This window comes from Typopeltis vanoorti, chromosome 7 (genome assembly GCF_054136105.1).
Source record: "Typopeltis vanoorti isolate ZY-2024b chromosome 7, IOZ_Tvanoo_1.0, whole genome shotgun sequence".
NCBI classification, from domain to species: Eukaryota; Metazoa; Arthropoda; class Arachnida; order Uropygi; family Thelyphonidae; genus Typopeltis; species Typopeltis vanoorti.
The window spans coordinates 41,382,177-41,409,687 of record NC_143555.1 but is presented as its reverse complement, the minus strand read 5'-3'; the positions used below and the strand labels follow the sequence as shown (position 1 = coordinate 41,409,687).

General features: G+C 33.4%; 1 protein-coding gene across 1 annotated transcript; it reads left to right on the top strand.

Annotated features, from left to right (window-relative positions):
* Positions 1–960: 960 nt before the first annotated feature.
* LOC150104615 (aldo-keto reductase family 1 member B7-like) lies at positions 961–21,945 on the top strand. The gene is made up of 10 exons (XM_090395810.1): positions 961–1,100; positions 6,816–6,983; positions 7,333–7,449; positions 10,949–11,035; positions 12,299–12,415; positions 14,329–14,441; positions 15,294–15,366; positions 17,827–17,910; positions 20,331–20,419; positions 21,438–21,945. Exons 1-10 carry the CDS (start codon positions 1,035–1,037, stop codon positions 21,478–21,480), a joined length of 957 nt encoding a protein of 318 aa, XP_090251936.1. The 5' UTR covers positions 961–1,034; the 3' UTR covers positions 21,481–21,945.
* The last annotated feature ends 5,566 nt before the right edge of the window (positions 21,946–27,511 follow it).

Sequence of the window (27,511 nt, the reverse complement as noted above, 5' to 3'; positions counted from 1 at the left end):
AAGTATTATGGTACTCTGGTTATATTTGCTTTGCGTGATAATTTAGAGAGAAAAGGACCGCTATGGATGTAACTGTGCAATATGTAAAGTGTGCGTTCTTATCTCGTGTTTTTTGGATTTTAGAAGTAATAATTGTCATCTTAATCATCTTAAGTGCGACTGTTTTGTGGGTTGATTCTCCATTACTCAGTCAAATAGTACTTAAGTTAATATAGATTAATATAGATCTTCGGATCTATATTGGCAAGGGCACCTTCGCTATGTAAAAATTGATCAATCTGGGAGAATAGAATGCTTCTGCACTGTCAACATGTGTAGAAGCATTCTGTTATTCAAAATTAAAAAAAAAATACTATCTCGGTCTTAATTATATTTCACGTAATACTGTCGAAGGAAGAAGAAGAAGAAGACGAAGAAGAGAGAGAGAGAGAGAGAGAGAGAGAGAGAGAGAGAGAGAGAGAGAGAGAGAGAAAGAAAGTACCGATTATGCAAAACACTTGGTGACAGCTCAAAGTATTTAAAAATACAATAAACAGCATTATGTAATTTAGTGAAATCTTCTTCCCGTTAAGGACAAGTAACAGTATACTAAAAAGTATGATAACGTAAAGAAAATTTCCTTATTGTGGCAAGTAGACGCAGAAAATAAATTACTAACGTCTGCCAACCATCGAGAAATGAATTTTAAATACAATTTTAATTTTGTATAGGAGAATAATTCATTTTAGGACCGTTATCTCACACTAAACTGGGACCTGTTTAACCTAGTTCAGATGTTGCAACTTCTCTCAATACTAGGAAAGTAAGAACGGGAAAACGTTGGGGGGGGATGTAACAGCATTAATTTAATATCACACTTATAGGTTAGTGTCATTACCTTATCAGAAAGAGTGATAGTACAGATTACAAGTACAGACTCGTGCTTCAAGGACACTTAGGAAAGCTAAGTATATGGTCTGCGTTTTGTTAAAGCTTCCTGTTCATCTTCCAGACATCTACGATAGACTTACGCACACATACAGATCCGATTCAACATGGCCACATCTGTTGAACTTAACACCGGAGCGCAAATGCCCATAATTGGGTTAGGAACGTGGCAGGTAAGTACAATATTTTCTTTGGATCTTGACATTACATAAAATATATTAAATGTATTTTGCTAAGCTACACGCATTTTTTTTTATTTTAAAAGAAGATGGATAACTGTTTAGCATTTCAACATATGGAAGTGGATGGTTGATTGGAGAACAATCTTTGTGTCCTCTACTGGACACTTTATTTGCGCCAGTACTTATAGACATTTGCTTATAGCATATTTGCTTATTGCACATTTACTTATTATTATTATTATTATTATTATTATTATTATTATTATTATTATTATTATTATTATTATTATTATTATTTAATGCCTACAGTGTAACAGATAGAGATGTGGGCATATATGATTATGATGAATTCATACACAGAATTGGCTGCTTTACAGACTTTGAAAGGAAAATGTCTCATATTGTCACGGAACAATGAATTACACTGAAAACGTGTTCCGGTTGCCGAAACTATTTGTTTATTTGAGAATTATTTGCTATTATCTAGATTGGAAGAGATATATTTATCATTGAAGGGGGAGGAATGTCTTCGATTTGTACAAAGATTCTATCCGTGCTTTTGAAAAAAAAAAATGTAAAAAAACGAGAGTAAAACACGACTATAGAATGTACACTTTTTTTTTTTCCAGTCAATTGCATTTGGGACGACGAGATGGAGGAGCTTGTCTACTGTACTCTCCTCACCAGATGCCGTTTATTGATAGTTTGGGCCAGTTATCCGATTGACTAAGGGAGGAGATAGATTTTTTTCCTGCTCTCAAAAAGTTGATTCGGCTAAGTAAAATATTTTACTTATTTTAAAAATGATATTTTCACTAACATAGTATGTGAAAATAAGTTTTGCGTTTGCATAATGACAGATTTAATGATTAACTAATGTAGTTCTAAGCGGTTTCGGTTGGGTGTCTTGAAAACTGACCACATGAATTATGGACCGCTGTAACAAATCCAATATTGCAGTGTTTCTCAACCTGTGGACCGTGACGATGAAACAGGTGGTCCGCAGGCAGGCGTAAATAAAATAAACAAATAAATATATTTTAATTATCCAAACAAAACAAATTAAAATTCAATAGGTACGAATAACTAAAAATTATTAAAATAAAATGGATATTAAAAGAAACCAATAAATAGCGGCAGAATGACGAGTAATAAAAGAGGGGTGAAGTGAACAAACAATATGATTTTATTGCTTCCTCCTTCCCTTGCTGTTTTGTCAGATTTGAAGTGAACATGTATTATCCACATTTCAACTAATTGCTTGTTATTTATTGATTTTTATTATTGAAGGTTTTCCTCCTTCAACCAAGGCTCAGTATATCTTCAGAAGTTCTAAGTGATACTTGGACAAAGTGTGTCGTGAGATAACCCCAGTATTTATATATTTTTCGGACACGCTTTTTTTAATAATGGAAAAGTGGCTTAGAACTAGGACTTTGAAAAGCAAAGCAAATGAAACAGGCGATGCTAACTCTAATTCTGATGTAACGGTGAGAAAATCCGATACTATTAAAGTAGAAGAAACAAGCAGTTCAAAGAAAAAATACAGTAGGAAATATAACAGTTCATATTTGGAATTCGGGTTTACTTGGTGTGGAGATGAAAGTGAACAGAAACCTCGATGTATTTTGTGTTATGAAGTGTTGTCGAACGAGTGCATGAAACCTGCGAAACTCCGACGACATTTAGAAACTAAACATTTTGATGTTAAAAATAAGTCAATTGAATTTTTTCAGAGAGGCTTAGGGACATTAAATCATGGCAAAGATATAGCTTCGGCCATGGGTTCGATTAATAGCAAGGCACTGGAAGCATCCTATCTCTTAAATTTGCGCATAGCGAAAACAGGGAATCCTCATTCCATCGGGGAAAATATACTACTTCCAGCCATAAAAGATGTGGTAAAAACTATTTTCGACAACAAGTTACTAAAAATGTTGATTTGATTTCTCTTTCAAATGACACTGTCGGTCGCAGAATTAATGATATGGCAGGTGACGTAGAATCTCAGTTAATCGAAAGAGTTAAGAAGAGCCCTTATTATGCGTGTCAAATAGACGAGACCACTGATGTTACTAATGATGCGCAGTTAATATGTATAATAAGATATGCACATGATAACAACGTTAACGACGATATTCTGTTTTGTAGAACTTTGTCATCCTGAACAACTGGAGAAGAAATATTTCACACTCTCAATATTTACATAATACATAAAGGGATCCAGTGGGGGGAAAATGTATGGGTTTCTATTCAGTTGGAGCTCGCGCCCTTACAGGCAGGCATAGTACGGTCGTTTCTAAGGTCAAGGAAGTAGCTCCGGATACGAATTGGGAAAATGTTTTCATAGATAGGGAAACGTTAGCCTTCAGGAATGCCACCAGAATTTAAAACTGTACTATACAACGCTGTAAAGCTAGTTATTTTTATTAAGGCTTGCAGTTAAATAACATGTTATTTGCGATGAAATGGGCGTTGAATATATACAACTTTTGCTTCATTCTGAAATTTTCTGGCTTTCCAGGGCAAAGCATGCGAAACATGGTTACCAACAGTATCCTATCTTTCAGACATTGTTTCGAAATTAAATGAATTAAATTTAATTAAAGAATCTCCCGTCAGGGAAATTCTTTAACTGTTCTTGATGCCTACGACAAAATAAAGGCATTCGAGAAAAAATTGCTGTTATGGATTAGTTATATAAAAGACAGACAATTTGCACCTTTTGCAACATTGGAACCCTTTTTACTGGAAAATGATATTTTTGCTGATTTCGAGTTTCTGGAAAGGGTTCGTGAACACCTCAAAACTCGGAAATAGAATTTTGAAATATATTTTCCCAATAACTTCTATAAAAAATTTCTGTGGCTTCGCGATCCGTTTCAGGCTTTCAGTTACGAGAACGACCTTTCGTTATCGAAAAAAGAAGCTCATTGAGCTTCCAAGTGACAGTGGACTTAAAATCCAATTCCGTGATCTTAGTTTTGGCTCGATTCTGGATCTCGCTCTCAGTGAGAAGAGAATTTCCCGAATTGACTGAAGAAGCATTGACAATTCATGCAGTTTTATACAACCTATCCTTGTGAGAAAGGATTTTCATCACTCCTTCAAATAAAAACGAAATATAGAAATATCCAGCAACTCTTCAAGGGCCGAGAAGCTCAATCATCTCATTAAAAGAAAGTAGTAACATATATATCATATTATTTATTTGTTTAATAAAAATTAAAACTTTGTTCAATGATGATACACTTTTAATCGTTTACTTCCAATTTAATTAATTATGTTTCCCTATGTATTCAAAACATGCTTTTAGATTTATTATGTTATAAATGGCACAGTTTTTCCCAAATGTTGGTAATTCCCACATAGCTTTTTTTAAAAATTACATAACTTAGTGGATCGTAGAATTGCTTCAGGCATTTTACTTTTTCTTGGGGTTAGAAAGATTGAGAAATTCTGCAATGCTGCAATCATAAGACATTAAACTCGCTAAAGTGTAAATTTTTTACGATTACACTGCTATAATTAACACCCGTTCGACAGACTGGTACTATTCTCTCCGTCCTCCTCACGATGACTAATGAAAACAGTTCAAACCACAATCAAATCACTCCATTCAATAACCTTAAAGCAAACCATAAAGAGAATCCCCTTAGGGGAATTTGTGAAAATGTATACAATATATTTGATTAATTTTGTCCACTCTTTCGCACACGCAGATAGTATTCCTCAGATCTACCTAGGAAATAGGAAAACAGATGCAAAATGCACTTTTCATGAATTTTTCCATACTTGTTTATGCTGTATTATGAAATAACTGGAAACTTTGGACTAACCATAAAGGATTTTTTCTTTTTACATCCTAATTACGGTAAATGTATTATAAACTCTCTCTCTCTCTCTCTCTCTCTCTCTCTCTCTGTTTTACACTTACGTTCAAACCAAAACCGTAATATAGGCCTTCGAAATCAGATAAGCGAATCATTATAACCATAATCTGTATAATGCGTATGTTTTTCTGGACGATGTACGTGTTTTTTTGGATGAAAAAGCCCAGTTTCCGGGAAGGAAAATCCTCAACCTCCGTATGAGACTCGATAATTCACCTTTAATTGAAAAGTCCTGATTGAAAAGTCTTAGCGTTCTAGATGGAAAATCTATGCAAGAAAAGTCGAAAAAAAAGTTTACACAAAAGTATTTTATTTAGAATTGAATATCCTCTGTAAAATAGTTTTTCTTATTTCTTTATATTAAAAAAAAAAAACTTAACTCGAAGCAAGAGGTGGAGGGGGCGGTGCTTTTTGTGTTAATGTAGAGCGACGAGGACTACGGCGCAGTGTTAGTAATTTATTTCAGTTTTTGTGCGTTGCCTGCGGATTATAGTTATAAATTAATAACCCTGTTTAAATAACAGATGATGTCTTCATCTGTGCAGCACACATCCATATAATCCTATTCCTTCATCCTTTCAATGTGTAATAAATAATTTTACTGTACGCTCTCTCCCTGATAGCTTTTTGTGTTTGAACAGTTTCTGACTTGTTCATTGTCGAATTTTATGTTTGGATTTCGGTTCCAATATATATGTATGCAGGATATGATTCTTCATTCCTGTTTTTGATTTTCTTTAGTAATATTTCGTTTAATTTCTTATGGGGGATCGCTTCAAATGCTTCATTGTAATTCATAAAACAAAGAGAAACATCTCCCTGCATTTCCAATTTCTTTCTGGCATCATTCTGATGTTGAAGATACTCTCTCTTGTTCCTTTCTCTCTCTCTCTTATAAATTCATTTTGAGAGGACCTTTTAATTTCTTGTTTATGATTTTATTCTTTCCTGTATAATTTGTAATAGTAATTTTATTACACGACTCTGATATTAGTCTTATCGGTCTGTAATCTTAACTGCATTAATCTTAACTCCTTTTTCGGTATATTTATAAATATACGATATAAATATAAATATATCTTTCATAAATATTTTTTTCTTAGCTCTTCTATTCAAGATACAGAAATGCAGGACTTTTTAGCATATTTTGAATATCATCTTGACGTGTTGTGTCTTTCCCGTCTTTGACTGAGGACCATGTTCAAGAATATAAACTCTTGAATTCCACAGTCTTGAAGATTGTAGAATTCAATGTTCTCAATGAATTTTCTAATGTGTTTAAAACAATTTCGTTGCATAATTATTTTTAATTGAGTCATTCTTTAGGTAACCGAAATCCAGAGGAGAATTTTTCCTACTCTTAATCCTTTTATTCTTATTAAGTGCAATAGATAGATAAATAAAAGGGAAAAAAACTGCAAAAATCTGTTTAACTTCTTTCTCGAAAAATCTTTACTTTTTTCCCTTTTTTTTCAAGCACTTAACTAAACTTTTTTGAAATTCTTCTCATTAGTCCCACTGTACACAGAAAATAAAAAAATCCCTTTGCAAATTTTGAAGATGAAAATACCGGAATTGCGTATCTAAATAAGCTCTTTAAAACCTACAACCTGAAAATCTGTGTCAAAATCATACCCTTAAAGTGGAAGAATCGGTGGATTAGCTCAATTCTGATTGAATTCCATAATTTACTGTACCTTATAACTACTGCTGTAGTCCTCCTTTTTTGCAATATATTTAAGCTATTTGTTATATCTTACATAATTATTATCATAATTACCATCGTAGTTAGTAACCTTATTGGCTATTTTAGTCAACTGCCGAAGAAATAGATAAAGCCATTGAGGCAGCTTTGGAAGTAGGTTACAGGCACATCGACGCAGCTTACGTCTACCAGAATGAAGATGCCATCGGAAAAGCACTAAAGAAAGCTTTTGATCAGGGAAAAATCAAGCGTGAAGATATTTTCATTGTGACCAAGGTATGTATTTCTCCACATTTTACATCAGGAATCAGTGCTGTGCTTGCAGTGTAGTAATAAAATAAATATTTTTTCTGGATTATATTACGAAGAACTAACATTCTTGGGTCTTATTGCAGATATATCGTTTTCAACTGGTATTCATAAGCTTATTTTGGCAATATAACTTGTTTTGTTAAAACAAGTCATTGTTGCCAAAACGTATTTTACGTTTTGGCAACAATGACTAAATTCTTTTTCTCACTTCTCCATTGATGTACTCTCGTGCTAAAAAAAAGTAAGTAAAGGTATTTCACTAAAAGAGAACTTAAATTAACGTCAAAACTTTTTTTTTCTTTCTTGAAAACAGCTCCCTCTGCACGGACATCGTCGACATTTGGTGAAACATTTCTTGCAGAAGTCTTTAGAGAATTTGCAGCTCGATTACGTTGACCTTTATTTAGTTCACAGTCCATTCTCACTGCAAGTAAGTAATCATGAAAGTATTTAGTCTCGTATTTTTATTTATATCTCTGTAATCTTATACAACATTTTTATATTTATTCGTATTCTTAAGACACCACCTTCAGGTTTAAACCACACATTTTGTAGAGTCAGGAAAAGAATTTATATGTCAATATAAAATCATTACCATCGAAAATATGTAGTCGTACAATTCGATTACCGTATTTTTTTTATTTTATATTAATTTTTATAGTTAATAATTCATTTGGCTTAAAGTTCTTTTTTAGCCCTAGATAACCAACGTTTCCATTCTCATGTAGCATTATTTCTGGTTGAAGAGTTCAGATATCTTTTATTTATTCTTCATCTACAGAAATCCCTCGATTAATGCGCCTAATGCGTTCTTTAAAACAGGCGCACTAATCGAATATATAATAATCTATGAGAAAATGTATATTTCTTTCCTCAAATTTCTTTTTCGACCCTTAATTTTTTTTATAGAAGAATTAAGATATGCCTCAGGGTCTAGTTAAAGGAAAACCATGAAGCTGAAAGACAATAAAACATATTCAGAATATAAATTTATTATTCTGCTTCTTAACAAAGAATTGAGCTAACGTAGTTTGGCGGGCATTCTGTTTCTTTTTTTTATACAACTGACGGTATGGCCCTATTGCCTCTTCTGTAAATTTTACTGCTTTTCTCTTCACCAGGGTCAGTCTTTAAGCATCGCTGCTTAAAAATTTCGATTCTACGAAAACTATTTTCAAATTGTTTCTGTGAAACCTCTTTGGGCTTGTCAGTGATTAAATTTTCTTAATGGTCTTCAGGATCTTCCCGCTGTGCATCTAAATTTAGCAGGTGGAAATCACTCAATTTCTCAGAATGAGATTTAATTAACTCAGATTCATTTGAAAAGCCTCTAAAATCATTTGCACAATGTGGAAGAATGTGCTTCCAAACGGCTCGCATATTGCTAGCAGTCATTTCATTCGACTTTGCGACTTATAACCTGGCTGAGATTTCTCTGATTTGGTTAGAAAAGTCTTGGAAGGCATTCGCTTGCAAACAAAAGGCCGGTTTCATCGACATTAAATATTTGTTGATCACAATTTTCTTCAAAATCTCTGGATATCTCCTTATCTGCAATTGCAGCTTCGCTTGTGATTAGAACATTATGTAGGCTATTTCTCTTTTTTGAAACGCTCAAATCACCCAGCACTAACATGGAATTCTTCTTCTTTTCCATCATTGATAGCCCTTTCTTTCCAGGTTACAAAGAGACAATGCTTTTGATTTAATAAGGCCAGTGTTTAGCGGGATCAGTTTTTGGTTACAATCTTCGATCCATGTAAAAAGACGTCTCTTTAATTCAATCATTATAATACTTTGATTTCGAGTGCATGCATGATGAACTTGAAGCTGCCTTACCTTTCTCTTTTTGTTCAGCATTTGATTCACCCATTTTTGTTTTCTTGTCCTATCTTTGCTCTGGACTCGCCTTGTTCATTTTTCTTTATTATTTCAAGTTTTTCTTCCAATCAGAATACTTTTCGAATCATTTTCACATTTCTGTTTTTTTTGCTCACTAATTCTTTTACTCATGATTAAAGGTTAGGAAAATAATTTAAAATAAAAAAGTAAGGAAAAAATTGTACGAGATAAGATCAACAAAATGCTATGTAAAGCAGACGACATAAATGTCGGCGGTAAATTTGGAACATAGTGTACATGGAAATAATGTAGTATGACATTAAAAAATAACTTTGTAAAATGTTTCAAATCGGTAACTAATTTATTTCATCCTGGTGAGTGCTTTTTTAAAATAGTTAGCCATAAAAAATGTATAAATCGAAAATTTTTAAAATCTGTAACATTTATTTTTAAGATGTATATAGGCGCACTAATCGAATTTGGGTATCGAAAAAAATGACGCGCTAATCGGGGACGCATTAATCGAAGGATTGCTGTATGTGTATAATTTTGGTTTCCAATAATATTCTTTTCTGTCCGTTATTATCTGAACCTTCATTTTGTTTGATGTTACGTTTATCTTTCATGGTATTATTAACGACATATTTATCTACTCAGTTCATTAAATGTATTGAATTACCAAGGTTTCTCAATATCGCTGAGACATCACATGCACATAAGAAATCGTGAATGATAAATTATAACACTCTCCTTGTTCCGTTGGCTCGTTCGTTCAGTCTCTCTTGTAAGCTTTAGAAATTCAATTTAATTATTTAATAGTATTTCATGAATGCATTCAAATTTCACTAAAGTTCCCTTAAAATAAATTCAGCTTTATATATATATATAAACCTTTATCAACAGGCTTCAATTTCATAACATGCACATTATCTAACACGAGCTTTACTCAACAGATTTCGTTTTGATAAAGAAAATGGGTAGGGGGAGAATCAGCCAAGTGGATCAATGGAAGAGATCGATTTCCAGTCTTACGGCTAAAATGAAGTGCATGCGATGTTTTCCCTTTCTTTAAATAAATCAAAAATAAATAAATAAACAAAATTGGTCGAAAGAGTTTTGTAGAAAAGTTGTAAAAAGTTTTAAAATCACACATGAAGTGTACAGAAATATGCTCAACAATACTGCAGTCTTCGAAAGAAAAAAAATCGATCTCCTCTCTCTCTCTCTCTCCCCTCTTTTTAGTAAGGAAAATTATTTAATTACCACAAGATTTTTGTTTGTTTACATTTTAATGTGACTTCGTAACAAGTTGCAATAGATCCTCAAAATCCAAATTTGTTTTTGTGATCTAGCATTTAATTATTAACAGTTGTTATTCATTAATTTCTATTGGTCTGAATTTTTTCTACACCGGTAACGACGAATGTTTTTACATTAAACTCCTAAAAATTCCATATTAGGAAAGTTATGATAAAAATAGTAGCTACTGTATAATTCAAAGACATATGCATAAAATATTTCAAATCATTTTTGAAATATCATCATTATCTTCATCATCCTTCTGATATATACCGCCGAAGGGGTGTTCAGGTTATTACGATAGCACTACATGATTATGTTTACATTATTGTTAATCTGCTATTCACAACTTTCCTCCAAATCAGTATATTATTGTCAGCACTCCAGTATTGTCATATCTGACATTTCTTTGTTCTAAGTCGCCTCTGACAGCATCGATTCACGTAGAGCTTGATGAATTGATCTAGATCTTGACCTTTGAGCCTCTTTCCTGCCATCTTGGCATCAAACGCCTGATTTCCTAATCTTTCCGTTTATTCTATTTAAGCCATTCCACCTTAGATTAGCTCTGCTGACACATTCTTGAATGCTAACAAAATATCAAGTTCCTTTCTAATATCTTGTTTTTAATATGATTCTGACATTGATGCCATCGGTTGACTCCCCTAATTCTTCTCAGAACCCTCATATCTGGTCATATGTGGTCTTTGAGCAACTGGTTTTATTTAAAAATATTTATGTTATAAATTTGTGAAGATAGTATCAATAATGTTTTTTTACTTTAATAGTATCAGAGCGATGGTGTGATTGTGCCCAAAGACGAGAACGGACAGGTGCTCTGGGATTTGGAATCTGACCTATTGGATGTATGGAAGGTGAGTAACTTTCAGAAACTGCTGCATCATATCATCATCATCAGACTTACATGGAGCCAAAGACTCATCATGGTGTCCCACTATCGTACAAGCAGTTCATCACACCGTTCCTTAAATGCATTTACATTACTCTGCAGACACTACACTTCCGTGCAATAGATTCCAAACATTCATTACCTTTCATGAAGAGAGAGAGAGAGAGAAACATGCTTTTCACTCTCTTGTTCACATCCTCCTTACAACTTCCAGAGAATACGTCTTCTTCAACCCATCTGTTAACATTCTTAAGAAAAATCTCTTCAGTGTTAATCTTATAAGAACCCATTACCAACTTATACGTCTTTGTCATATCACGTTTCCTCCTCCTCTTCCTCCCAACCACTAGACTATTTAATTGTACAAAGACACATAGAAAATCATTGCCTTTTTTCCTAACAATGAATGAAGCTTACTCTCACAATCTGATGGTTGTTAAAAGTGTGAGAAATTCACAACAAATCATGCTTGGAACTTAAAAAAATGGGAAGTAATTCTGAAGCCGTGGTCTCTCTCTCTCTCTCTCTAATAAGGAGGAAAACTATTTAATTACCGCAAGATTTTTGTTTGTTTAGATTTTTCATGTGACTTCGCAACAAGTTGCCGTTGGTCCTCAAAACACAAATTTGTTTTGGCTCAAATATGGCTCTTCCAACGTCCAAAGGACGTTATAGCGTTGCTATGTTTACTTTGTTAGCGTAAACATAGCAACAAGAGAGAGGCAGTCATAATATTTTGAGTGAACATCGTAATGTAATACAGTTGAATTTTCAATGGGTCATCGAAGAGATCAGTGAAAGCAAGCGAGTGATTTGAAATAAAATTTCGAATAAGGTATTAAACTAAACGATTCAAAATGTTTGGAAAAACAATTAACTGTAATTTAAAGATGATGCATTAATTTGGCAATTATAAAATGAAGAGTACTCATTAGTCCGTTGATGTAATAAAGCTAAAAAATTCAGAAGGGTTTTTAAATTTTATGGATGAAAATTATAATGTCAAACATCATATTTCACCTTGATAATTACCAAAGTTCATTTCGCTGTACCATCTCTAGCCCTACTGAAATTTTATTCGCTTACCTCACTGAATTTATTGTTCGTTAAAGATTTATTATTGCCCATTGAAAGCACATTCATAATTCACGCTCATTTTGAAAATTCGTAGAAGAGAATAGAAAATAATCTTATACTTGAAAAAAAAATTACATAATTTAATTTACAGGCCATGGAAGACGTGGCAGATGCAGGAATGGCTAAAGCAATCGGTCTTTCTAATTTTAACCATGAGCAGGTTCAGAGAGTTTATGATAACGCTAGAATCAAGCCAACCAATTTGCAGGTAAATATATTAAATTAATTTTCAGAATAAAATATGTTAATTAAAGAGAAAAAAGAATGAAATTTAAATGTAATAATAAAATAGCACTTTGTTAGCGTAAACATCAGTTGACATTTGAGATAAGAAATTTCGGAAGTGTCAAAAGTGAGTGACATCTTGTTGTTCGGCATGAGTTGCTTTAGTTTTGCACTACTTAAAACATCCGAATTCCATGATTTTAAAAATGATGAAACTGTTGAAATTTAACAAATGTTTCTTTCAGGAAGACAACATAGGAATTGATTACTTAATGATAAAATGATGCTTTATTATAATATACTGTTTAAAATAATTTAATGGCTAAAGTGTCAGAGATTAATCAAGAAATTGTGAGATTTCTTTGTAAAAAAGGTCAGAATTTTTCTTCTTTGAGTAATTTCATACGTTTATCTTTTGAGGAATTATTACATTGGCAATTATAAAATGTTACAGTTTATGTTAATTTTCAAAACAGTTTAAATATTTCATGTATTATACAGTTTGTATTATACACATGTATTATACAGTAGGACAAAGCCCTGTAAACATGAGTACTTAGAATAAAGCAATATTCATCGTCATCATCAAATCCCCGATATGTTCCCGCATGGGAAGTAAGGAACATGAAAAGGTTGCACACTACTAATTTCCTGTGCAGAATTTTCCTTCAAATTAATCTGTCAAGACTCCAATATTATCAGATCTTATATTTTTAAGGCACCTCTTACTGTATCGATTCACTTCGTTCTTGGTCTTCTGCCTGTTTGCCTGTATACCAATCTCTGATTCTTTTTGTAGTTATCTTCTTACACTTTTTTCTGTATTCTCTCAGAGCACCTACTGAAGAACTTACTTGTCAGGAATTTTGTATATGCGTTCTCCTTGTCCTTGACTGCTCCTTTAACTTTCTGACTCCACTATGGAGTTCATTTTTCTTTTCTTGCAGACAATTTCAGCAAATTCCTGTCTGGATGAAAATCAATGTTTTTTAGAGTCTGGAAATGAATTTCGAAATTTTGATTCTAAGTTTCAAACTCTTTAAATTTTCATGAATAATATTTTTGTATTTGAATCTACAGATTACTTCTGAAAGCTGCTCTACTTTGGTTCAAAACTTTCTTACACGTTTTTCTTTTCAGTATGATATTTAATTTTATCCTACTCAAAACTAGTTGTGATCACTTCTTATTTCAAATTTTCTGTATACTTCTTATATCCTGAACCAGCGAGAAGATATTACTATCAACAATGAAATACTCAGTGAGACTTGGCTTATTTTTTGCATTTTCTCTTCATGTACATTTGTGTGATGTTAATAATAAATTGTCCCTGTCCTTAAGGAACATCCAGCATGAGTTTATTATTATTAAAAGTGTTGTTCTTTACTCCAAAGTTTTCCAAAATATTCTTATATATGGTAATAATTTCCAAACTCCGCTGTTTTATTTTGATCTCGAACAGTTCCTTCTCTTGCAGAACTTTCAGTGGGACCATAGTCACAAATTAGTCTTCATTGTCCAATTCTCATTATGATGGTATGAATCATCACGCGCCTTGATATTTCCTATCATTTAATATGAAATTATCTTTGCCTTGAGTGTTGAATATTATAGCCACGTTTTCCTTTCTCTGATCATTACTGAATATAACATCTTGTATATTATGTGCTATTCGAGTGAAAATTCTATTTCCAGTGAAAGTAGAATTTTTCTTGAATTAGAAATCTAGTTTTCTTTTTTTCTTTTTAATTAATTAATTATTTTTCCAAATCATATTTTTCCCTTTGCAAAGCAAGAAAGACTTTTTTTTTTGCTCCGTAAAAATTTGCAGCAAAAATTTTTCATATCGTACTATATCTAAATTCAGTTTAATTTATTTTCAATTTTATTTCTTAGGTGGAATGTCACATATATTTGCAACAAGACAAACTGTTCGAATTCTGCAAGAAACTTGGAATAACTTTCACTGCTTATTCTTCTTTCGGCACTCCAGGAAGCAGATTTTTCAAGTACGTGTAGTAAATATTACATTACCCATTGCTTGTGCTATTCTTAATATTTCATTTTATTTGCGTAGTGAGTAGTTCAATGCATAGGAACACCTGAACACTGGCAGGATGAGCATACTTTTTTGGTTTTTGTTACTAGGGTTTCTAATTGATAATTTGATGCTGTCATATCTCCAGTAAATACTAATTGATTTGTTATAGATGCACGTGAAAAGAGTAGACTGTAGAGTTACCTCGTTCGTTTTCAAGTCGTAGTATTATCGGTAGATGGCCTACCTACCTACCTACCTATGAGGAATTTTTGTGCTTGCTTAATGTTAAAATGCGTAGTTCCATTTTTCAGCTGCCATCTTTGACCTAATCACTTAGTTGCTTGAATAATAATCAAATAGCATCTACTATTTTGATTATTGAACAATACTTGCTAAGATGAGGACATCCAACAAAGTTTCACGAACCACAAGTGCTTTGAGCGCAGCTCAATAACATGTACATTGCTTGAAAGAAGTCAACGGACACTATGTAGTGTGGAACAAACAGCTGAGGCGCCAACTTTTATAAGATGTAGGATCTCCTTTCGCTGCGATGACTGTAGAAATCCTACTTACGAAAAATTGCTTACGCTACGTATCCCTGTGTTGTAATTATTTAGCGATAATTAATAAATGGAAATAAAACGTTTTGGAATACAGAATTAAATTGAAGTTTCATTAATGTTTTGCTACTATGGGATCTGCTCTCCCCCCCCCCCGCAATATGTAATGTGAAGGAAAGTAATCAGTAATGCTTGACAATGATTATTGAAATTTGTGAAAATATTCGTGAAAACATAAACAATTTTCTGTTTTACAGAGAGAGCAGTGCTCCTCTGGAAGAACCAGCTCTACATCCCATGTGTAGGAAATATAACAAATCTCCAGCACAAGTAAGTATTTTATATGCTATTACAATCAAAAAAGCTATATTCGATTAGCTATTTGATAATACCCAAAAGTAATAATTAAAAATGAGTAATTTCATTGCAAAAGCTCGTGTCAGCAGAAAAACACTTACTGCATTGATAGTCACTTTTTTGGCTTAACAAATCCAAATATTTATTAAAATTATCTAAATTATGATCCAAATAATTATTTTATTAAAATGAAAACTACTGTCCCTTATAGAAATGACCGCTGGTGAAAACATGTGTGTGTGTGTGTTAAATATCTTCTTGAAGATGATCTTTGCCATATAGACAAAGAAACGTCGCATTACTTTATAAGAGAAAACTCTAGCTTTCATCTCCCTTCTTCACTGCATTCATTTTCAACTTCCAGGAATGCCATTTCGTCCTCTCTCTCTTCCTCTTCCCTAAATTGAAATATTCCGTCCACTGGTATCAATTTCCCATTTTCCCTCTCCATTGTATTAGCATATCATGGAAACCACGAACGAGAACAGATCTGTATGCAATAGTCCGCTTGAGTTCTTACTAAGGAAAGAGACAAAATGGCTTCCTTATTCTTGCACGTCAAGGTTCATTTCAACATTGCAATTATCTTGTGTGTTGTTTGAGGGAAGGCTAGAAAGTTCTGATAAACTTACCAGACTTCTCTCGAATAAAATTAATTAATTGTATGTCTTTTTATATATCCTAAAAGAAAAGATATTTTCTGAAAAAAAATTATATGAAAACAAATTATAAAAAAAAATTATATGAAAAACATTTTTGTTCTTGGTGGTTTTATCAGAACTTTCCAGATTCCCCTCTCCTCGTCTTTGCAATCATTGTTATATGACCTTTCACTTTATACTTCGGAATTAGATGTCAAAAATAACATTAAAAAAGCTGATGGATAAATCCTCATGAGCCAAAACATTATAACCACTTATCTAATAGTGCACTGGGCTTCCTTTGACTGAGATAATCACTTCCACCCTTCTAGACATTGACTTCGCCAGACTATGAAAATGTCCTGAGCTATTTTAAACAGAATAACGTTCTGGAGTTCAGAGACCGAGCCAGGCTGTCATTGACCGGCGGATACTCTCATCCACATGATCCTACTAATGGTAAATGGGATTCAAATCAGAACTCAGGAGATATGGAAGCACATGGAAGAGAATCTTCGGAAGCATAGTCTGAAGATTCTCTTTGGACTATGCTTGCATAATGCGAGCCTTGTGACTCGAGGTGTTTTCTTTCTGGAAGAGACCACGTCCATTGAGCACAGATTCCCACTGTCACCTTTTACATCAATACCAAGTTCAAAACAATCCCCAGGTAAGATTTAGCAATCGAAGTATATTCACTGGGGATGAGAAGACCCAGTGGTATCCATGATAGCAATCCCCATATGAGGATATCGCTATGGCAAACCTGTTTTCGGTCCAACCGTGTAGTTGAATGGCCGGAAACAGGTTGGTTGGTCATAATATTTTGCTCATAAGTGAGTATTTTTAAAATGAGCGGAATATACGAATGTACTAAAATTGGGCTTCATTTCAAAGTGGATTTAGCTACATTTATGTTTTGAATAATAAAATAAATAACTAAAAAAAGGGAAAGAACAATTTCGTTCAGAATTCGAAGTGTGGTTTCAAAATATAAGATCTTCCATTTCCTACAAAGGATCTGTATCATTTAAGAAGAAAATCATTACACCTTGGAACCCTCGATTGATACATTGATTAAAGTAAATTAAATATTTATTGTAGAACTATTGAAATGATTCTAACTACAGCCTCTCATTTTATATTTGTTCATTTATATTATGAGTCCTTGGACTCTAGAGTATAAAAACCTAACTTAACTTATCAGTACTGCCATTGTAGTGAGTTATGTAAAGGGATCACGGTTAAAAAAAACTGTAGTCTAAATAGCACTAAGGGATTTCGAAAATATTTTCAGATGTATCCACCAGTTGATACTAATGACACTGGATAATAGATTATTTTTTCTTTTTTTTAATTTTCGCTGAATTCCAGTTAAAGTTAAACATATGTTGTCTTCTTGCATTTGGTACTTGAGCACACTGCAGCATAATATCCGATGCTTGACACTAATTTTAACACGAAAATTACCGGTCTGAAATTTGCATGTCTTCAGAGAGTGGTATAGTATTGAAATTGTTTAATACTTTCTCATGTACTCACTAAATCCAAATTATAGTTAGATGGACAGAACCAAATATTATTCTAGATTCTTAGAACAATATTCTGTTCGAAAGATATTGTTCTAGATTCTTAGAACAATATTCTGTTCGAAAGATATTGTTCTAAGAATAGATATGTTAGAACACCTTTATCTAATTTATATTAGTTAGATAAATATGTTCTTTATCTAGTTTATATAAATTTAAGTTAAATAGAGAACATTATTTGTTATGCATGTTTTTAATTCTAGATTATTCTAAGATGGTTAATTCAAAAAGGAATAGCCGTCATCCCCAAAAGTGTCAATCTTGGAAGGATAAAGGCCAATTTCCAGGTAATAAATCAATCTATCACCCATGTTTTTAATTGTTAAAAGCCACTTTAAATTTGCTCTCTCTCTCTCTCTCTCTCTCTCTCTCTCTCTCTCTCTCTCTCTCTCTCTCTCTCTCTCTCTCTCGCTTAATCAGGCAATCAGAATTGTCTATCGTTAATTACATAGTGCATTTTCGCGTATGTTTATAGAAATACAGTTGTTTACAGTTGTTTCTAAATTTTTTTCTGAGGTCATATTGAAAGTTATTTTCTGAAATGTAAGTAGAAATATTGCCGAAATATCAAGACAAATATTTTTCAGGTTGGTTATGTAACACATCATTATAGTGCTAGCAAAGAATAGTCGTATTAAACTTAAACTATATCACCATGCTGCTCAGAGTTAACAGTTTTAACTCTGAGCAGTATGCCAATATAGTTTACGTTTCTCTGATATTTGTATGACAATAATAATATTTAAACCTATTGAAATGCATATTTCAATAAGAAAATTTGTACTAAAAACATAAAAGAAAATAACTATTTTTGTGATAATTGCATCTTCAAAGGGCTATTAATTCCACATTGGCAAATATTCGATTTCTACCTTTTTAGCCTATCTTACATTTGTTACAAATTGGCTGGGAGATAATACGGGAAACCTTCCCTTCTGTTATTAATTTACTGTTCCAATATAAACCAAGGATGATATCTTTCAAACCCCTTCAGGCCCTCATTATAAATAAACTGAAAATATGGCAACCACACAGGTAGATGAAATCATCTCCTATCTGGTGGCTTTCACACCCATCCATGTCACAGATAATCCACACTACAAATATCACTCTACTAGGAGGGGAATGATGTAGCATTTCGCAATTATTTCATCGGTTATATATTATCAAAAATGAATGTCTTCAGTTAGATTGTATGAAGAAAGCTGAGAGTTTCTTTAAGTAGAAGCCAAACCCCTTAACCTGGGAGCGAAAACTGAAGTTTGCGTAAAAATCATTAAGAACTAGTTCCCAATGTCCTGAAGAAGATTTAAAGCCAATATTCTTTCCACCATGAAATGCAAATTTAGTGAATGATGAGTATGAATATTTATTTTTTACATTAATTCATGTAAAATTCATTACAACTTATTGCTAAATTGGAATAATCAAACATTACTAAATTGCTAAATCCACAGAGATTATTTACTCCCATTGTGCAAGTCTGAAATATATATATATATATATCGTATTATATATATATATACAGGGTGTTCGGGATAAATTTGACAGTTTCGTAAGGAAAAAGAAAATCTTCTTTGTTTTTTGTCTATTAAATTTAATGAATTGACAAAAAAACATTACAGGCAGAGTTAATTACAATACTATCAACAAGATTTACTCAAAATAACCACCATTAGCATCGATCACAGCTTCAATTCTGCTTCGGAACCTCGAACAAGCTGATGCTACAGTCTCCCTGGGAAGGGCCTCAAAAACTGTTTTAATTTTATCCATTAACTGGGCTTTTGTATTACTGGAAGTGCGATTGGTGTCTTTTTCAACTGCGCCCCATACAAAATAATCCATGGGGTTAAGGTCTGGGGAGTTTGGAGGCCAAACATTTGGACTGGTGAAGTCGTAGAAATTTTCAGACAACCATTTTTGACTTTTCCCAGAGGTGTGGCAAGGGGCCGAATCCTGCTGCCATACATACGGCCTACCATTGGCTACCCTTGTTATCCAGGGCTTGACTACAGTTAGCAACTCCACGAACAAAGCCCGAATTCCAATGCCAGGGTTCTTCAACACCTGTTCCTGCAGATTTGCGAGGAATTCTGCTGTACGAACGCAATCAGATCGTCTGCTAGGGATCTTTCTTCTTGCTACAGCCTCGTAGTCACCATTGCAAGTCTCTAGTTCATGCCTGATTGTTTTTACTGTATTCAGGGAGCATTGGGCAGCAGTCGTAATATCCTTATTTTGATGGCGGGCACGAATCATCATGATACAAGTTATTCTCTTCCATGATTCAGGTGGGTTCCAGCTATCCATCCTTTCTGACATCTTGTATATGAATGAAGAAGGGTCCAAACTTTTAAATGAAGAGAAGTGTGTGTTAATACATGTAACTTACGGAAAAATCTAATTAATTATAAATATGTCAAATTTATCCCGAACACCCTGTATATATATATATATATATCGTATTATATATATATATATATAATACGATATATATATATATATATATATATATATATATATATATTCGTATTTCATATTTAAATAATGAGCGTATGTTAGTTACCTTTCTTTATTACTTAATATAATGTTATAACACAACATAGATATAAACATATATAACTTATCCCCAAAATTTAGAATAAATCGCAAAAAAATAAAAAATAAAATAATAATAATAATAATGTTTTGGTTTCTTTTATAGGTCTTCGATTTTACATTGTCTGAGAGCGAAATGAGAACCATTAAGAGTTTCAACAAGAATCTGCGGTTGGTTGACAAAGTTTTTCCAGGGTAAGAAAGGTTTATATTATATTTACGTGTTCTGAAATTTTTAAAAGTGGGAGTGCATGGTGTTCCATTAATTCCATTAATTCCATTCAGATACAAAGAGCACAGCAGAATACTTGGATAATTAAACAGAATGCAATAATCACCTACTTCTCCTCTAGTTTAGGATTTCATGAGGAAGCATTGGGATCTTTACGCAACTGATAGATCAAGGATTAGCTGTGTCTACTGCATAAAAATCTCAGTTTCATGCCGCTTGGAGGGCTATTGTGTAATGGATGGTTACTATCTACGATTTAAATATATGAGTAAACCAATAATCATATTTTCTAATACAAGATTATTTACTTAAAATTAAATTCTGAGGTCATATTGAAAATTATTTTCTGAATTGTAAGTAAAAATATTGCCGATGCATCAAGATAAATATTTTTAAGGTTGATTATGTAACTGTTCAATAAGTAATGTTAGAACAATAAGAGAAGTTGCTCATTTGGAAATCTCCTCAGCTATAACCGGAACCTATGATAATGATGATATCTTGAATTGAATAAGGCTTTATATTTCAAATCATCATCATAGTTATTTGAATGACTATGTTTCTGGTGACGTTTTATAATAAAGGTTATCAGAGACATCGTCAAATGTTCACCATAGGTCATCGATAATAATCAATGATGACCAATGATGAATCGTGGATAATGCCTCGTTCCTGTAGAATAAAATAAAAAGGACTGAGTCCCCATAATACATTTCTCCAATTATGGCTGAGGAGAACTTCTAATGATCATATAACAATTTCTAATATCTTCACATATAGCTTATAGAGTAGCTTTGATATGATGTGTGTATGTATGTGTTCGTGCGTTGCACGCAGAAAAGTGCGCACACACGCGCGTACTTAATTTTACCAAGGATAGCAAAATGTATAACTTTTTCCTCCACTTCCAATTCATATGAAATGTAAAAAATGTAAAAGAATATTGTTATTAATCAGAATTTCTTTTCTTTTATTTCTCAGAGTCGAAACACATCACGAATATCCTTACAAAATCCCGTATTAAGTGTTGTTAACCTGTACCTGCGGTGATTCTTCAATGGATTCTCACAACGGGACGAAGAACAATCTTCATTCAACTCTTGAGGAAACACTGTTTCACTTCTTGCATCAGTTATATGCAGTTCTTATAGTTTTTATATCAATAAATCGGCCTTGTAGTTTGTTTCAGATTCATTACTTTCAGGCAATTCTTATACTGTATTTATATTCAAGAAACATGTATTTTTTTTTTATCAAATACGAAGTAGTAGTAGTAGTAATCACAATTCTTCATCATCTAACCATGCAATTAATGAAGCAACCGTTCCTATCATTGATGATAATATTTTGTTGTATAAAATATTGTACGGTGAAGATTAAGATTTTGATGTGCATAAATGGACTTATATTTCCAAAGGTCACACCAGATTGTTTTGATATTCTGTATTTTCAAAGCAAACCTAAAAGAATAAAGATTCAGTGGCTCGTTTGTCTGAACACTTATGTTCCTTTCACGCCTGCCTCTATTTCTGGAAATTACCCTACTCAGTGTGTGTGTGTGTGTGAGAGAGAGAGAGAGAGAGAGAGAGAGAGAGAGCAAACAGAAGCTATATTGTTGTTTCCCAATGTCATGACCCGTTCTGTACTTCTGCCCCTGATGTGTGTATCCGCATTGTATTTCTCATCAGATTCTCTAGCCAATGCCTTTTCTAGTTCCCTCCACTCGTATTTTCTATTTTCTCAATAACACTCATTAATGAATATTAATAAGAAAAAACTCGCAGAAACTGAAAAATAACATCCACAGCGAGATCATGTGGAATCAGTTTTATCACCTCTTCTTCCTAACAAATTCCAGGTATTGCACGCTGAGAGTTCTTTGCATGATATTTCAGAGTGTAAAGCATATCAAGGAAGTAAATGCGCAACATGTAAGGTTTGTGTTCTTATTTAATGTCTTGGCGTGATTTAAGAAGTAATAATTATTCTTAAGTGCGACTGTTTAGTGTTTTGCCTCCTCATTCTTCAGTGAAATAGCATTTAAGTCGTTTAACAACTAACCGAAGTTCTCACATGAAGTGCTGGATAAGAACTTGATAGGAGTGATTATTTTCTCTTCTGTTCTGGAAAAGGTTCCGATGTATCACTATATTTGGAACAAGGTTTTTTCTTCAACCCCCCCCCCCCCCACACACACACACTTGTGACAGCCAGCTATAAGCTGGCTGTCACAAGTGTATAAACTCTATTTATAAAAATAATAATAAACATGATCGCCAGATTATTAGATGAAGTCTCAACTTACAACTTAACATTTTACTTTTCTTATAGACCATAATAAAGCATTTGACTCAGTTGAAAAACAAACAATCCTAACAGCAATGAAGAAATACGAATAAGCCAAAATTATATACAGCTAATAAAATATATGAAAACACAACTACAATATCCTTATACAGGGTGTCCCAAAATTCACGCAAGATTTAAATTTAGCGCCATTTGTGCGGTAAAGTGTTGCCAACGAGAAAAAAAGACAGCGTGACAGCTGACAGTTCAGGGTTATTAAAAATGACCACACACAGCGAAGAAAGTTCGTTGAATGGATTATGGAACAACAACAAGTGGATGCTTATTTTTCGAACAAAATCATCTTCAGCGATGAGACTCATTTCATCTTGATGGCTTCGTTAATCGACAAAATTTTCACATTTGGGGTTCAGAAAATCCATGAGTGATTGTTGAGATACAAATGCATCCACAACGTGTCACTGTTTGGTGCGGATTTGGGGCTGGAGGCATCATGGGTCCATTCTTCTTCGAAAATGCGACATGATAATCCAGTTTTTTGTGCCTAAATTACAAGATATGGATGTGGACGACATGTGGTTTCAACAAGACGGTGCCACATGCCATACAGCCCGAGAAACAATTCAATTACTGCATGAGTCATTTCCTGGTCGTGTAATTTCCCGTTTTGGTGATCAGAATTGGCCGCCCAGATCATGTGACTTAACGCCGTTGGACTTTTTTCTTTGGGGTTTTTTGAAGTCTAAGGTTTATGCCAACAAGCCCACGACCACCCACGCTTTGAAGGAGGAAATTGAGCGCTGTATCAACGAAATTCAGCCACATTTATGCAAAACGGTCATGGAAAATTTCGACAAAAGAGTGCGTATGTGCCAGCAAAGCCGTGGAGGCCATTTACCCGATATGCTATTCCATGCATAACCCTATACTGTATACTTTATGAATCAATAAGAAATTGCAATTTTTAATTAAAAACCTGTGTTTTCTATTAAAATTACTTCTTGCGTGAATTTTGGGACACCCTCTATAACCAATCGTAAGACGCTGGTTTGGACTTCACAGTCCTCTTGTTGCTTTGTCTGACTCAAGCATTGACAGCTGTTTGTAGTCACATTTCAAATGCTAACTTGATGCTTTCTGTTTATCAAAACATTCTCAGTATATTGGACCTGGCTCTCATAACAGGGAGACAATTTCCGATATAAAGTTATTGGCCCCTCTGATTTTCACTATCATTCTAGCTAACGTCATTTCCATCACACACACACACACACACACACACACACACACACACACACACACACACACACACACACACACACACACACACACACACACACACACACACACACACACACACACACACACACAGATATTGTCTCAGAGTGGCAGTCAACCGTCTATATTTGGATTCCATTTAACATGGAATATATTCAATCACTATAATAGTTAAAGGCATAACAAGGGACGAAACGAGGAACATCACATATTTGCATATCGCTAAGTTTAGAATCGGTGAAGAACCCAATAGTTGAACTATTTGCTCGCACGATTTCACCATTGCACATTGCTGTTAATGGGCTGTATATGGCTAGCAAAATATCAAGTAGTCCTTACTATGCCGGGAATAGCTGGAACTACAAAGAAGAACTAAAAATCTGTTGAACACGAGATGTACAGATTTTCAATTAAATGTGTATGTTTTCCGGGCAGTTTGTTTTTCATGGAGTAAAAACCCCATTGAGGGTTCGAACCTTTTTTTTTGGTTCAATTTTGTCGCATCATGCTTTCGATTGCATTACAAAAGCACTGACTCTGGCATGTTGGCAAACGTGTATATACAGAACTACACAGTTATTTATTAAGTTTATTTGACGTGATACTAGAACAGAGCTTGGGTTTGAGCATAGACTTGTAGGTGATCATACTGTCAGTTATATTACAGATTTAAATGCAATATTAGTTTGAGCAAATAAATTTTGCTTAGAACTAATACTTCTGGTTAACTGCTGAAAATCTCTCTCGTATTTAAAGGTTGATGATATTCGGCCAACTTACTTCATACAGTTAAAATGCTACAAGAATAACTTTAAGACGTTTTGTTTTCTTTGCAAATTCAGATTTTAGAGCTACTCAGTGCATGCAGAATGCCACAGAAATGAACGTCCGCACAAATGTTGAAACAAGAACCAGCTGACTGCATATTTTTAAAGAAAGAGATTAAATAGTATTTAGCCGATTAAATAATGATGCATCTACAACTACAGAACTCATAGAGGTGGAAGAAGAAAGTGAAAAGTTCAAGGCCATAATATATACTCAAAGAACATTGCATGATGAATTCAAGATGGCGTAAAAAACTGGTCAATTGAGGATATTTTCATTGAATAATTTTTTAAAATTCTATTTTACATGAGAAAGGGATTCTTCAGCTTAAACATCTCACAAACCACTAGACTACTTTTATGCTTTCTAATATAGACCAACAGCTTATTAATAATGATCAAAAATTAGTCATGACGGTGAAGAATAAAAATATTTGTGTGGATGTATTCACATATAGATATTTGAATAGTCGCAAACGCCCACTAATTTGATACTCAGCGATTCTAATGTCTTTGAGCATCGCTTTACAAATCACCTGATATCACTCATCCATTCGAAAAGCTAATCCTTTTTAAAAATATCCACGTGTTGGGCATTTTAAATAATGATTAGCATTTTAAACAATTAGAAATGTTAAAATGTCTAAAGATATTCAAGCATTATACCTGATAATACCTGATACATGATGCTATATCGCCAGCATCATTTAAGTGGCGCCATCTACCGTTATCTTCAACAGTATATGATCAGGAGAAAGAGACTAATGAAATAAAGTTCAAGATTAAATGTAAGTAACTGGTTACACAGACTTGAAAAGATGAATGTTTTGAAAATGACAAATTGAATCACCGAATATACCAATAACTAAGAAAATCTACAGATTCTGTAATTTTTATAACAAAAAACGAATTAAAATAATTGATAAATAAATAAATTATTAAATGTTTAAACCTCTTCGTGACATGGGCCACCCTGTATATAACTCGGGAGTTATCTATAATTCATTAGGTGCTGAATAAAAATTAAATCATGGCATTAACTGTAGCAAGAGATATAATTAGTTCAATAATTATAATATAGATCATGACCTTCAAATGCAAAAGAAAAACAACTGGCAATCAGGAAAATCACTCCCCCCCGACACATATCGTAATCTGCAGTAATGAAGGTGAACCGCATTTATAAAACTTCGTCGTAAGTTTCGGATCTTTTATATTTGCTGAAAGTTTATTTTTCTTTCTAAAACAATATGATTTTTTTATTGTAATGTTAATTTTGATTTTCTTTTAGCCTCTTTATTTATTCATTCGTATGGGGTTCCCCCCGCGCTTTCTCCTCCGTCCCTTTAGGCTGACGGGTTCACCCCTTCTAATGAGGAATTATATTGTAATTATATCCATAAAAATTACATATGTAGGAAAGTTGCGTTGTTGGATAATTAAAGAAGTACGACTGATGTTAAACTTGAGAGTTTTCTTAAGAGAAAAGTGAAATCCTAGTGGTGGTTGAATATCCGAAGTTTTCAACCTTGAACTGTGCTCTCGACTGATAATACAACGTTCATGTTTCCGGTACGGATTTAACCGACTATACTATGCTTCTCCAAGACAGTCAGAAGACTTCTCAGCAACCAATGAAGTCACCCAGATATGACATAATTAAGCAAGTTCAGCGCTTCGTTATAAATGAAGCCCCCAATCACTTAAGAAGCCAGAGCTCGAAGACTTCTGAAAAGGCGTGATCATTAATTATGTTAGTCAGATGAATCAAACGATTACGACGTTATTTTTTAATAACAATTAACTAACCATAGTTCTAATTCTTATCCTATTCACTGCACTAATACGAATGTAGTATAGGATTACAGCTCTTCATGTTTGGGATTTACATAAAAGACTCATCATCCCACTGATGTCCCACAAGACTGATCCACTGGATGAAGTCGACGATCCTCTTCAAGCGGGGAATTGATTATTGCTTAAAAAAGAGGCACCACTACATACCAAGCGTCTCTGAATATTATCCGATTAGCGCAACCTTCCACAAAAGCTCGTAGATGACTTTTAAGACTAATGGCTAATCATGGGTTGTGCAGAAGACAGTTCCGGTTTTTATGATAACATGCAGTATATCAGTACAGTTTACTGATAATCGGATTTCTAAGCATGAGTATTTATTAATGTTACTAATTTAGAAGACGAAAAGAGAAGAGAAAATCTATTGATAAGAGTAACCACTGACAGACGAACGCGATTCGGTGAGAAAAAAAAAAATCGAATACGAGGCTTTAAAGTTTTACTCTATTTATAATTTCGCTTCTTTATTCGTTTACGAAAAATGATTAGTCTTCCCAAAATAACTCTATTAAGTAGCTGATAACGGTCATATTACTTTCTGTAAAGTTTCAAAAATATTTAAAAAATAATAAAAATATTGCCATAGTTATCGGTCGAAAATTCTGGAGTTTGAGTACAAAACATGTGTTTCAAATAATGACTCCTTATGTAAAGAGTTTTGCGTTAGCATTTTGTGCAAATAGCAGTTTATTGACTTTAAAAACAAATCACACATACAAACAGTGCAGGTTCCGCTAAGAGAACGTGTAACAGACAGCCATTTTTTCGCAGCTGCACTTACGCTCT